Source organism: Haliaeetus albicilla, chromosome 8 (genome assembly GCF_947461875.1).
Source record: "Haliaeetus albicilla chromosome 8, bHalAlb1.1, whole genome shotgun sequence".
NCBI classification, from domain to species: Eukaryota; Metazoa; Chordata; class Aves; order Accipitriformes; family Accipitridae; genus Haliaeetus; species Haliaeetus albicilla.
Window position 1 is genome coordinate 8,209,059 of NC_091490.1, and position 12,318 is coordinate 8,221,376.

Here is a 12,318-nt window from a genome sequence, read left to right on the forward strand (position 1 = left end):
AACGCTGCAGTTTTACAAGGTACATATTCTCAATTAGTGAATGTTACAGAACATAAACATGAAGTGAATATTTGTATTAATGGGATTCAAACAAGTCAACTGAAAGAAGTATCAACTCTAGTTATAACACATGGTGAAAAGAATCAAATTTGGAGTGTGATCATATAGACTGTTGTACAGATAATATGTACAGTGTTTCATATTGCATGACATTCATAGCATATTCATAGAAAAGTCAAACTAAATGATGGCTTAAAAACTGTATTAGCGCTGAAATTTGCTCGCTACTTTTGTTAAGTGTTGATACTGAGTTAATATTTTCATTGTGTAAAAATACTGTATATAGTAGAAATCCTTCAGTATCTTCCACATTCAAATAAATAAAGTTACAGTTACAGTTTGGTATTTGGTGTTCAACATCTTAAATTAAATGGCTGATTCTTTCTAACCTTCAGAAGGAAAAACAAATCATGAATATGCTCATCTGGTTTGACTAGTACATTTCTCTCTTGAAGACCTTGCTTCTGAAATCAGACTCTAACATCTACTTCATTTGAGGTGCAGCTGGGATTACTAAAACATCTGAACACAGTTAAAAAGGTGGAAAGTCCATAGCCATTCTACACACTTTCATTTATTGTCTGGACAATTAAAGTACAAATAATTCAAACACAACAAGGTTATGAAAAAAACATTTACAATACTTTCCCTCAGAAATGATCTAAACTAGCAAGGTTAACATGAAGTCATTCATTATAACTAAAGTATACAACTGCCTGGTCCTAAGAAAGATTTTTTTAAATTATTATTATTATTCAGATAGTAAAACACATTGTAGAGAAAAGATTCTGACATGCCTTCCCCACTAATGCTTAGCAAATGCATCAAAACTTTCCCAGCAAACTGCGCTCATTCATAGCAGATGATGTATAAAGGTTTCCCTGAACATTGAATGAGTGTTCCTTTAAACTAAAATCTAACATTGTTAAAGTAAAAAACTGATAAAATTATGATGCAGCCTTTGCTTTAGTTATTTGTCTACTACAAAAGTTTGCCTCTTCAGTGTGAAAAAACAATACTTAGTCTACATGCAGTTAGTGGGTATAGCATGGAAAAAATGCACAAAATAAGCACAAGTTATAAATAACCATAACGTTTTATTACCATTAAGACTAAACTTGTATTGAAAAGATTTTATATAACAAGACAAGAAAAGCAATAGCAAATTTAACTATCAACTAGATTATGCATAGCGAGTAACTGTTTCTAGTACTCAGGGAAGAGCATGACCCTTTTTTGTTTTAAATATATAACCATACAAAGCACAAACATACTAAAATGATCAGTGCACTGGACATGGGAGAGCACCCCCTCAGTCATTTTGTTCCCTTAGCTCTGTTTTCCCCAATCTGAATTACATTAAAATAAAGACCCAGTTGTTTTCTTTTCTACTGTGCAGTAAGAAAAAATATTCACAACAAACATGACAATATATCAAACAATATTTCTACACAAGTTACCTTGATACCTCTGTCACTTAAGTATCATAAGAAAACATTTTAAGACATATACAAACAAAACTAGCAAAGTGTTACAACTTATAATAAATTAACCAAAAGAAAAAATAACTTTATATATATATATATTTATATTATATATACACATACACACACAACAAAATGACACAATAATATGCTTCTTCCCATAGTTTAAGTAAACAAATAAGTAGACTAGCCAAACTAGCTATATTTGATTTTGGCCATATGCATCACATCGGCAATTAAATAAATAAGTGTTTCAAGCAACATAAACAGTGTTCCAAATGTGCCAACACAGCCCAATTATATTAGCTTGGGCTATAAAGTGAATTTGAAAATTCTTAACAAATTTAAAGCAAATGTATTTTTTCTAAACACATTACATTTAACTATGATACTAAGATATGTAAATAATTTTGTAGCACCTACTGCTCAAACCAAGGAAGTTTTTGATCAAAAATTAATTTTTTTTAACTTTTGTTCTGCTGATATCCCATACTGATGACTTAAAGAAAAACCGTCTTGCAACTCATCTCCTTGCTTTTGGGTTTTGACTGTGGGTAACTGCGTGCCTGGGAAGAACACTCTCCCGTACTGTATTTAATATTTTTATTACATGCTATGAAAAGATACGAAGATCATCTGTTTGTAGCCCATCCTTCAAAAAACAATCTACTAATCCAGTTTAAAACACACATCTTGATCTCTAAAAAGTTACCAGTGCAGTATGAACATGACAAAGTTGTCAATTTCCCCTAAATTAGCCAGTCAAAATATTTTTTCTCAAATCCAGATTCTCTTGTAAAAATTCTTTATATTTTATAAAAATAGATTTTTCTTGAAACCCATTTTCAGCAAAGAGACCACCTCTTTGGCAACATTGTTAATGTTATTTAAATTGTTATGTCATCAGGTATCCCCCTTTACCCCATTCCCTAACAGAAGACTGTTTAGTTCACATGATACAAAAGAAAAAAGGAAAAATAAAAAAAGTTGCAAAATTATGTTCTTCTTTTTGCAATTTTTATTGTTCCTCTTTAATTTATGTGGGGGGTTTACCAATCTGATTCAATCAATGTTTTGAAAAAAGAAAAGAAAAACAAAAATTTTTTCTTGCTTTTAATCCCATTAGTTCGTAAAAATTGTTTTTGTTTTATTATTTTTTCAAATGAGTGAATGGTCATCTTAAAAAGACCCACCTTCAAGGAAGGTAGTAAAACTAGCTGGCCGGGTAAAAATCCCTGCACATTGTTATCTATGTATATTATATTCAACAACGACAGCTATGAAAGAACATTCAATGCATCAAAGGTTTTTTTTTTTTTTCTAAGCATTATAAAATCCTTTCCTGTTCCTCACAGGATATCCAATGTTTTAATACTTAGGCAACACTGGCTTATAAAGTCCATGGTTGAATATAAGCCTTGAAGAGTTTTTTTTTTTGTTTTGTTCGTATATATATTTATATATATATATTTTAGTAAGTAAGGATATGAAATTCAGGATTTGTGGGTTTTATTGGTTTTAAAGGAAACTTGCAATACTCTGTCTCCTAAACGGTATCCATTAAGGCTGGCAATCGCCATGGCAGCTTCGTCGTAGTTGGTCATGGTGACAAAGCCAAATCCCTTGCACTTGTTGGTGTTGAAATCACGGATCACCTTGACATTATTGACTGCTCCAAAGGGACCAAACAACTGCCACAGCACGCTCTCATCTGAGTCGGGAGACAAGTTGTAGACGAAGATGCACCATCCAGTCCCGGTGTGACCAGGGATATTCATTCCAACAAGGCTCGTCATACCATCAATTGTGATCGGAGAAAACCTACCAAGTAAAAAGAGGGGTCTATTCTAAATATATCTCTTGGCACAAGGTACACGGAACCAAGACTTTGAAATAAATAAGCCAATGTTAATGAAGGTTCTTGATCCTATCCCTGGAAGATGCCTACATAGCCACCCTTGGTCTCTAGCTCCTACTTAAGTGGAAGGGAGCTGTTGTAAATCAACAGACCAAATCTGGGCATAAATGCATCTCCCTTCAAGGATAAGCCCCACTTAGATGTATACAAAGATCTAATAAAAGAAATGCTTAAGGACAATCTAAGTCAAGAAGGGCCTGTACATGCTGCTATAAACACAAGTTCATTTAAAAAGGCCTGTAGGAATTTGCCACTTATTCCCATCACTAAAAAAATAACATAGTTTCAGGGCAATGGGAGATCTAATGCTTTACCTCTTACTCGTTTCAGGGGAGGGGGGGAGAAAAAAATCAAACAAACTTCAAGACTTATTTTAAAGATTAGTATGAAATGGCACTGTCAGGATTCAGCTATAACAGTAGCCTCTTTAGCCAGAAATACTATTAGATTTAGAGACGTCTTCAAGTGGTAGATTTTAATTCTCCTCCTAACATAGTCCTTAATTGACATACACTGGGAAAAAATCCAGTTAATAAAGAAGTCCTAAAGCTGGCCACATATTAAAGAAGACTTATGCAGCTATCGTAGAGTAAGTAAGAGAGTGCATAAATGTAATCAATGAGCATGTCAACTAATACCTTCATACTGTGAGACTTCATGTCCATAACAGGATCTTAGGTCTTCGAATAGCCAATGCAGAGAGACAAGCTCCTAGAAATGTAATATAGCACCCTAACTTTCCCCCCGCCTTGTCTTTTGGGACCTGTTTTCTTTAACTTGAACATCTGAACTGGGAAGCCAAGGCCAGGTAGTACACTGATGAACACAACCATCACAGAATAACATAGGCTGGGCCGGACCTATGCAGGTCATCTGAACAACCTCCTGCTCAACGTGAGGCTAACTTCTCGCATTGGATCTGCTGCTCATGGCCTCGCAGAGGGAAGTTTTGAAAGTCTCCAAGGACGGGAACTCCACTCCTGCAGCTCCTGCTTCAGGGCTCCACCATCCTCACTGCGAATGATTTTCCCTCATACTCAGTTGAATTTTCCCTGCTGCAGCCCGTTACTGTTGACTCTCGTCCTTTTGCAGTTGACCTCTGAGAAGAGCTTGGCTTCATCTTTTTAATGCCCCTTGTAGGTAGCTGAAGACAGCAGTCAGGGGCTAAACTCTGCATTTGCTTTTCCTGAATTTTGCCACGTTCCTCCAGCTTGACAAGGTCTCCCCAGTGGCAGCCGTGGCCAACAGCACAGTGACTGCCCCTGCTCCCTCACCAATTTAGTGTCACCCGTTAATGCAAGGAGGGTGCATTGCAGCCCATGACTCAGGATATTAATGAAGATGTTAAGCAGTATCAGCCCTCAGGATCAACATAATTTTCCTTTCATGAGTTTAAAAAAAAAATGACACGCTTTCTGAAGCTACACTTTGGGATATGTTTTAAAATAACAACTGCACAGAGGAAATGTCTTAATAAAAATCCAGTTTCACATGTACCTTCAATATGATGAGTATTAATACCAGAACTGAATAATAATTCCTCAAGATTTTCTGAGTGATGTCTGAGGGAGTGGAGGGGGGGGTTCTGAGTTGCTGAGTAAGCTCTTGTGCTCTCCAAAACTTCTCCTTTTACACTTGTAATATTTCCACACACATTTAGCAATCTGCACAATATTTTGCAGCGTATATTAAATAACCATAAGAGAAACTACACACTTGATGGCTGCTCACCATGCTGGGGACTCCTGATGGCACTTTATATGTATATTCGAGACACTTGGAATATTCATCTTAAGCTGAGGAACATCACCGGGGTGTAGCTATGCTATAAATGAGCAGTTCACAAATGCTTACAGCATTAGATGTTCAGACATACATACAGGTTCGCAGACAGTTTATTAAAAATAGATGGCAACTTTCCAACTGAACTTCACTTTTGCAAATCCTACTCTCAACATCTTTTAGTTTCTCTCCCGCATACTGAAACTAGTAACATTATCATAATAGTTCAGCATGGCTCTAACCCACGGTATTTCCCCAGCTGCTGAAAACAAAGACAGCTGGACAAGGCCAATTTATACTGCTCCTTCCACTGTATGTGGAATTGTAAATAAGGCGGCCAGGACTGAGAGCTTGTATAAGCCAACAGCTTCAACCTCTTTTGAAATTTGGAAGATGGGACTTTAAGCCCATTGCTGACAAGTGTCAACTGTGCGAGTAACATACATAAGCCAGCAAATGCTCCTTTTCTGCAGCGTTTAAATTTAACACGAAGTACAACACTAGTGGATACACTACCTGTAACTGATGTTATTGTAAAATCTGTACAATGCAAAGCTGTGCATGTCACACAGTAGGTTATAACGTTTTGCATTTTTGAGGAATGCTGCGCTGAAGTAAAGGGTTAAAGTTCCATACAGTTCACTGGAGAGTGGCTTTTCCCTGGAAACCTTTGGGAGCTATGCAGCTTTCAACTGTTTATGTACCACGAGCAGAGGAGCTGCTGTAAATCCAAGAAAACATGCCCGAAACTAGTGCAAGTGTACTGACACAAATACAAGATAACCTATTGCATAAGTAGCTTTGCTACTAGCTAGTGATCTGAAATTCGCGTCAGTAAAACCTTTGTTCCACATCAGCAGATCTCATTTTCCACCAGTACCACATACTTAAAACAGGGAAAGAAAGAACCGACTCCCAAACCCAGGAATGCTACACTACAGATGTTTCAGAAGCAGCCTCAGGATTTTTTATCAATATGGTATTTTTTTGTGACCCTAAGCTCGTAAATACAGGGTTTGCTAGTGCAAGCACAAGTTTAAGATTCGCTGGGAGGAGTTAAGAACTAAGTTCAGATGCCTACAAAACAACTTAAACACTGCTGTGATTTGAGACTAACGTTGCAGACCCTGAATATTAAGAAAGCAGATGCATAACCTATAAAGGCAGGTAACTCAGTCTCTCTCCCTCTGCAGGTAATATGAAATCAGAATTCAAACCCTCACTAGTTCAGACTAAGCCCTGTTTGTCCTGCACCACACACCAGTGCAACTCCAGGGAAGCAGCAGCAGCAAAAACCCAGGGAAAACTCCCTGAACAAACCCGTCCTTCTGACACCGACCTGTACCTGACAGGTACTCGAGGCTGAGAGTTTTGCCATGTTTTTGGCAATGTATCAAGAAACAAATGAGAGGGGAGAACGCGGGAGAAGCTGTGTGTGATAAAATCAGGTGGTAAGTTCTGACTCATCATATCACCATCGCTGCTAAGGATATTGCAGATGTAACAAATGTACTAATGAACACCAGAAGTAGTGCTTCTGGGATGATACACTGCCTCTGTTTCGACTATTGTTTTTGCAAGTAGTCTTACCATTTGTGATTTGTGTGACAGCTACTGTGGCAGTATGTTACTGTCCACTACTAGCCAGTGTAAAGATATACTTACCGTACCATTTTACAGGATGAGCTTTAAAAAAAAAGCTCAAATAATTCTCAAGTGTGGCGAGTAGACCATTTCAGAAGATTAAGAAGTATTTTCTCATCTTAATTGTGGGGGATGGCTGGACATCTTACGGTAACATCAGGAATAAGACTACACCTTTGTTTTGCTGTAAGGTTCGCTTGCATTGATGTGTGCCATTAGAAGAAACACTAACAACATGTCAACTCATTTTAGCTATCAGATCAAACATTGAACATCCTCATGAAACAGCATAAATGTTTATAAATCAGCCGAGCTTTATCACACATGCGTGCACATACATACAAACACACAGAGCTATTTTAAACAAACAAAAAAAGAAATCTCAAGCACCAAGAACATTTCAAAGTATTAAACCTGTAACAAAAGAAACTTAGGGCTGATTAAGGTGCACACAGCTATATTTTCAAGTCAAACTTGTGAAGCCAGATGTAGGAGGAATGAGGTCTTAACTGTGAGATTTAGACAACAGCAGCAGCATAATTTTTGTTTTGAACTGTTAAATTTTCCATTATCAGATCAGATATTAGTTAAACACTTAAGTTAATAGTTCTGATTCTGGAAAAAGCACCATTTAGGACAACTGCAGTTTGAATGCTTGTAGCTGTTGCACCTAAACCATTTAAGAAGCCCACCTGTAAATAAAAAAAGGTTGAAAAAAACCCACAGAATTTTTGTGTGTGGCCTTTAAAGTAACAAAACCAACTGAAGTCCAAACTTAAAAAGAATTTGACATGCTGGTGGAAGAAAAGAAGGAATTAAAAAAAAAATAAAGTTAGTGAATTAAAAAAAATAAATTGTAGCACCAATCTGTGCCAACACGGACATCTGGCAATCTGTGGAATTCTAATTACCTCTTTACGCCATAGGCCATATTAAGCAAATTGTCCAGCCTGAAAAGAGAAGGAGGGTCTTTGGGTTAATGTCTCACAGATGGCAAGATCGCTCAATGGAACTATTATTAATAGCGTTCCATTTTCAAAGAAGAAACGTTCAACAAGTTTCCCACACATCTAAGGAGCCTAACAACTCCCAGCCTGCTTTGTTAAGTCTGAGGTTGTGTTTAAATTTCCACCACAGCATTTAAAGCCATTTTTAACTTGTCTACAGTCTTAGAGAAAACCTTAATTTCCAGGGTTTGGTTTTTAAAAATCCACTTCTGATTTGTCTTTTTTAGACAATATTAGTATGAGATTTTTGCAAATAATTCCACTGTTCACCTTATATTTACAGTTAACTTGAGAAGAAAATGTTACAGTCTAAAATTGCTGGAACTGGAAAAATTCTTGATTCTAACTGCTTTAATATAACACATCCTCCCCTCTATATTACACATATTTAGTACTAATCCTCCACGATATGTCAATCTAAATGACCACCAAATTTTGCAGAATATAATCATCTGCTTTCCATGGGAGTACAACAAAGTCCTTCTATCCATGGAAGGATTCAGTGATAACCTCAATGGACACAGCTGCATGCTAAAGACAAACAAGTGTAAATTTAGTGTAGCCAATGACTGACTTTTTTTATGATCTTTAAGTCATTAGCACTTTTCATCACTGAAAAACTAAAACTGCTTTTGAATAATTTTCTAAAGCCAGTAGGCAACTCAGTTACGTATGTCCAAGTTTTCTTTTTTGAAGGCAGACTTTTTATTTGAATGCTAGGTTGCCTGAAAATTACTATTAAATAAAAAAGTAATGAGAACATCATGTATTGCTAACTCTGGCTTATGGATCAGATGGAAACAGTATATTCAGAATGCAAAGCATAAAACATCCCTGAAAGTAGCTGAAGTATCACACCAAAGACTAATACAAGGTCTCTTTATACTAAGAGCAGATATCTCAGGCTAATAAATTTAATGATACTGCTGCTGACTGGAACAGACTCAGCTTTTTTCCTGCTACCAATCCACTGTCATTAACATCAAAGTCTAAGCTGCATCAAAACTGTAATAATATAGCAGAAAATAAAAGCATTACCAAAAAAATGAGAAAGAACAGGATAGTCACTGCTCATCTGATTATCAGTGTAACTCTATTCTGTCTTCCCTTTTTCTATGAGCCTTCATGAGATCTGATTGTACAGTACTTCAGCTGTTTTAGTAAATACAACATGACTACTGCTGTCAGCAGATTTTCCTCCTCATTCTCCAGGAAAGAATATTTAATTTTACAAAGAAAATCAGGTCAGCCTACGCAACTAAAGCATATTTTCCTGCGCAGCACCTGCCCCACATTGTCATCACTGGTGGAACTTCAGTTCTTTTCCAGGTAATTACCTGAATCTCTGAGCCTGGTGGTGAAGTGGTCCAGGGTAGCGTCTGTTGGGAGACTGATACAGCTGTGAAAGGAGTGCCTGGCTTGTTTTCTGGCTGGGGTTATTGGCAAACTTCACAGTAATTGGTTCTGTAGCACCACTGGGCTTCTGGCCATTTAGTCCCTTTATGGCTTCTTCTGCCTCTATTCTCTTATCAAAACGGATAAATCCCACACCTCGAGAAACCCCTGGGAAGTAAAGACATGTGAACAGATGAATATTTGCAGGAACAGCCTCATCTGCGTAATGAACATAAACTGAATGTTGGTTTTGACTTCACAGAATACATGGCTTGCAAATTAAGGAAATCCTATAAAGAAAAATGCTCTTCCCCATCTGTATTCTCCAAAATCAGCCCCTACTGTATTTAATATAACGATTTTAAGTAAACAACATTCTGCATTTTGAGATCCCTCATTAAAAAGCCAGCAGTTATGCCTCCAAACAGGCACACTTATAAAGAACCAGCATTTTACACTAAAAGTCATATTGTCTTAAACCCAACTGCCAGCAAGCGTTTACAATTTTGCCATTTCCAGAAAAATATGCATATATGGAGAAAAGTTTTCTTTTAACCTGTGACTTGATCAACCAGAATCCGTGAGGTGATGATGCGCCCATATTGTGAGAATAACTGCTCTAATTCTTTCTGGGTCATTGTTTTCGGAAGGCCGCTGACATACAAGTTCGCATCTCTGATTGATGCTGAACTTGGACGGGCATACGACACCTATGGATTGAAGAAAAGGAAAGGCAGATTAGTAAACTAGAGCTACCCTCTGCATTTTAAACGGACAGATTATTTTCTCTTCTTTCACAAGCAGTAACCCTCAAGTTCAGATGCTACCTGTTCTGCAAAACCAACAAAGTCAGGAAAGGCTGGCAGAACAAAGGCAGAGCTAGAGAGACCTTAAAAACAGATGCAAGGGTTCTTTAAGTGCAGTCATAAAGTAACTATTGTTCAGAGGTAGATTAATGTGCAGCTTCCTACGCATGCTTTTGTAAATTTACCCCTATGGGTTGTGGGTGTATGGATGATTTACTGTATCTAACATGTAATAACCTTAGCACATACGTAGCACTCTGAAGTTCCAGCATGTTTTTCTTCACACCCCCCCCCCCAAGTGTCTGAAACAGATCAGGTTATTTGCAGAGCGATCTTTTGTGCTATCTCTCTTTGTGTTTTCATCCTGAGCTGGCAAGATCTGTTCTGGATGAACAGTAAAGTACTGGTGAAATTAGACTAAATGAACATCTGCTCAGGGAACTGTACACTGACACTCATTGTCATATCTGCAATTTATCACAAGAAGTTCCCTTGCACTGTAAGCCCAGAACCAGACCATAAAATATTATGGCCAAGCAAACAAGAAAATCTAGCTGAGGCTCTGCATGTATGCTGCTGGAAAATTACTAAATCAAGACTCTCTTAACTGCTCTTCTACCTATGAATCAGATTTATAATTATAATATGTGCATAAAAAGCCTTATGCACTTTAAAAATAATACATACATTTAGAATACACACATTTAACATAATAAAAATACTTCCTGGATAAAGCCTAATGGCAAGTATTCAGCACGGATCATGAAGAATTACTTCGCAGCACATCTGAAATAGCATTGGATCCAAACCTGAATATTTTGCACTTCATCATGATTTATTTAAATATAAACAGATCAGTACCTTCCTGCATTATGTCTTAAAATGTGTTTTGGAAGGAAATGGTGTGTGTGTGTGTGTCCCCCATCACAAATACAATGCATTCAGCAACTGTCTTCCCCTCTTCGTGAGCCTTAGCCCAAACATAAATGATGTCAAATGGATGTCTTGATGTGTTTTATGTGTCAAAGAGTTGTCTTTATGTGCTCCACACCTAAAAATAGATGTTGACTCAACACAGAAAATGATGTTAATGACTAATATTTGCTTCCACAATCTTCTCTGCATAATAGCAGACAAACTCTAAAGATTCTAGATTTTAAGGCTTTTGGCAACTTCTTTATAACTTACATGTTTGTATATAACCTTTTAAATCTAACATTTACAGAGAAGGCTAGAGAGAGGAGGTGGAAAAATTTAGGGAAAGAAATGTGAAAAAGAGGTTAGATAGAACATTTGCATCAAGCTCAGGCACAGCACAAAGGCACAAGCAGACGTAACAAGCAGAGAAACCTTCAGGTGCCGAGATCAGTGCTGAAAGGGAGAAGGATCTTGGGCTGGAAACTATTTTGTGCCTCAGCGACTCAGGACCTCACAGCCCACGAGCTCCCGATGGGGTGCAGCACTGCAGCCACTGGATCGCTGGTCCCGAACCCCCCTCTGATGCTCCAGGACCAGAACACGCACAGCACCCACTTGGCTTTTATGTAACTAAGATGAAGCCAGGTGCTTGGGGAAACCAGGGACAACTACGCTGTGCTGTCACCTACAGATACCGTGCCGAAAATCACTGTTTTGACCGTGCTCGGTTTGGTGGTCTCGTGCCAGTGGCTTCTCATTTATACCCCGCGCCAGGGCATTCGGAAAAGCAGACACTCTCTCCACGCTCTGCAAATGCCTTACCTTGAGAGGGTACTGTAAGGGTTCAGACACCTACAGTTTAACCTACTTTAGGAATAACAGTTTAAAAAACACTTCAGAGCCTCTCTGGAGTGGGGGTAGGGACCTTACCTATTCCTCAAAACTGAGAGCTGCAAAATTAATAAAGTTCCTGGGAAAACAGCCAGGGGTTTCCTTTGGGTTTTCTCACTCTGGCACATTCATTAACCAAATGCCACATTACAGGAAAGTTGAAAAGTATTGGGATATGCAAAACCCGCTACTTCCCAGAGCGCTGAGTGCCTGACATTTTTTATATCTATATACTTCAACATACAGAAAATTCTCTGCTAGTGGGCCACGCAGACACACAGTGGAAGGAGAGACTGCACACGCTCACAAATCCATCTACTCACAGCACATGTAAACACCTATTGCTGCTCAGGTCTAATTTTTATTTCCTCCTGCCATCAAACATTCAGGTTGCAGGGGAGCCTGGGCCAAAG

General features: G+C 37.9%; 1 protein-coding gene across 10 annotated transcripts in view; it reads right to left on the reverse strand.

Moving 5' to 3' along the window:
* Nucleotides 1-614: 614 nt before the first annotated feature.
* The window catches only part of ELAVL4 (ELAV like RNA binding protein 4), an 83,574-nt gene continuing 71,870 nt past the window's right edge, over nucleotides 615-12,318 (reverse strand). For 8 of the 10 annotated variants that reach the window (XM_069788776.1, XM_069788774.1, XM_069788771.1 and 5 more), the window contains exons 4-7: nucleotides 9,847-10,000; nucleotides 9,233-9,458; nucleotides 7,800-7,838; nucleotides 615-3,386 (exon numbers count right to left, since the gene is read on the reverse strand). In XM_069788776.1, the coding sequence (XP_069644877.1) occupies nucleotides 3,038-3,386; nucleotides 7,800-7,838; nucleotides 9,233-9,458; nucleotides 9,847-10,000 (768 nt within the window). In that variant the 3' untranslated portion in view covers nucleotides 615-3,037. The remainder of the gene's footprint in view (nucleotides 3,387-7,799; nucleotides 7,839-9,232; nucleotides 9,459-9,846; nucleotides 10,001-12,318) is intronic. The other 2 variants (XM_069788772.1, XM_069788773.1) reach the window with 2 other exon arrangements.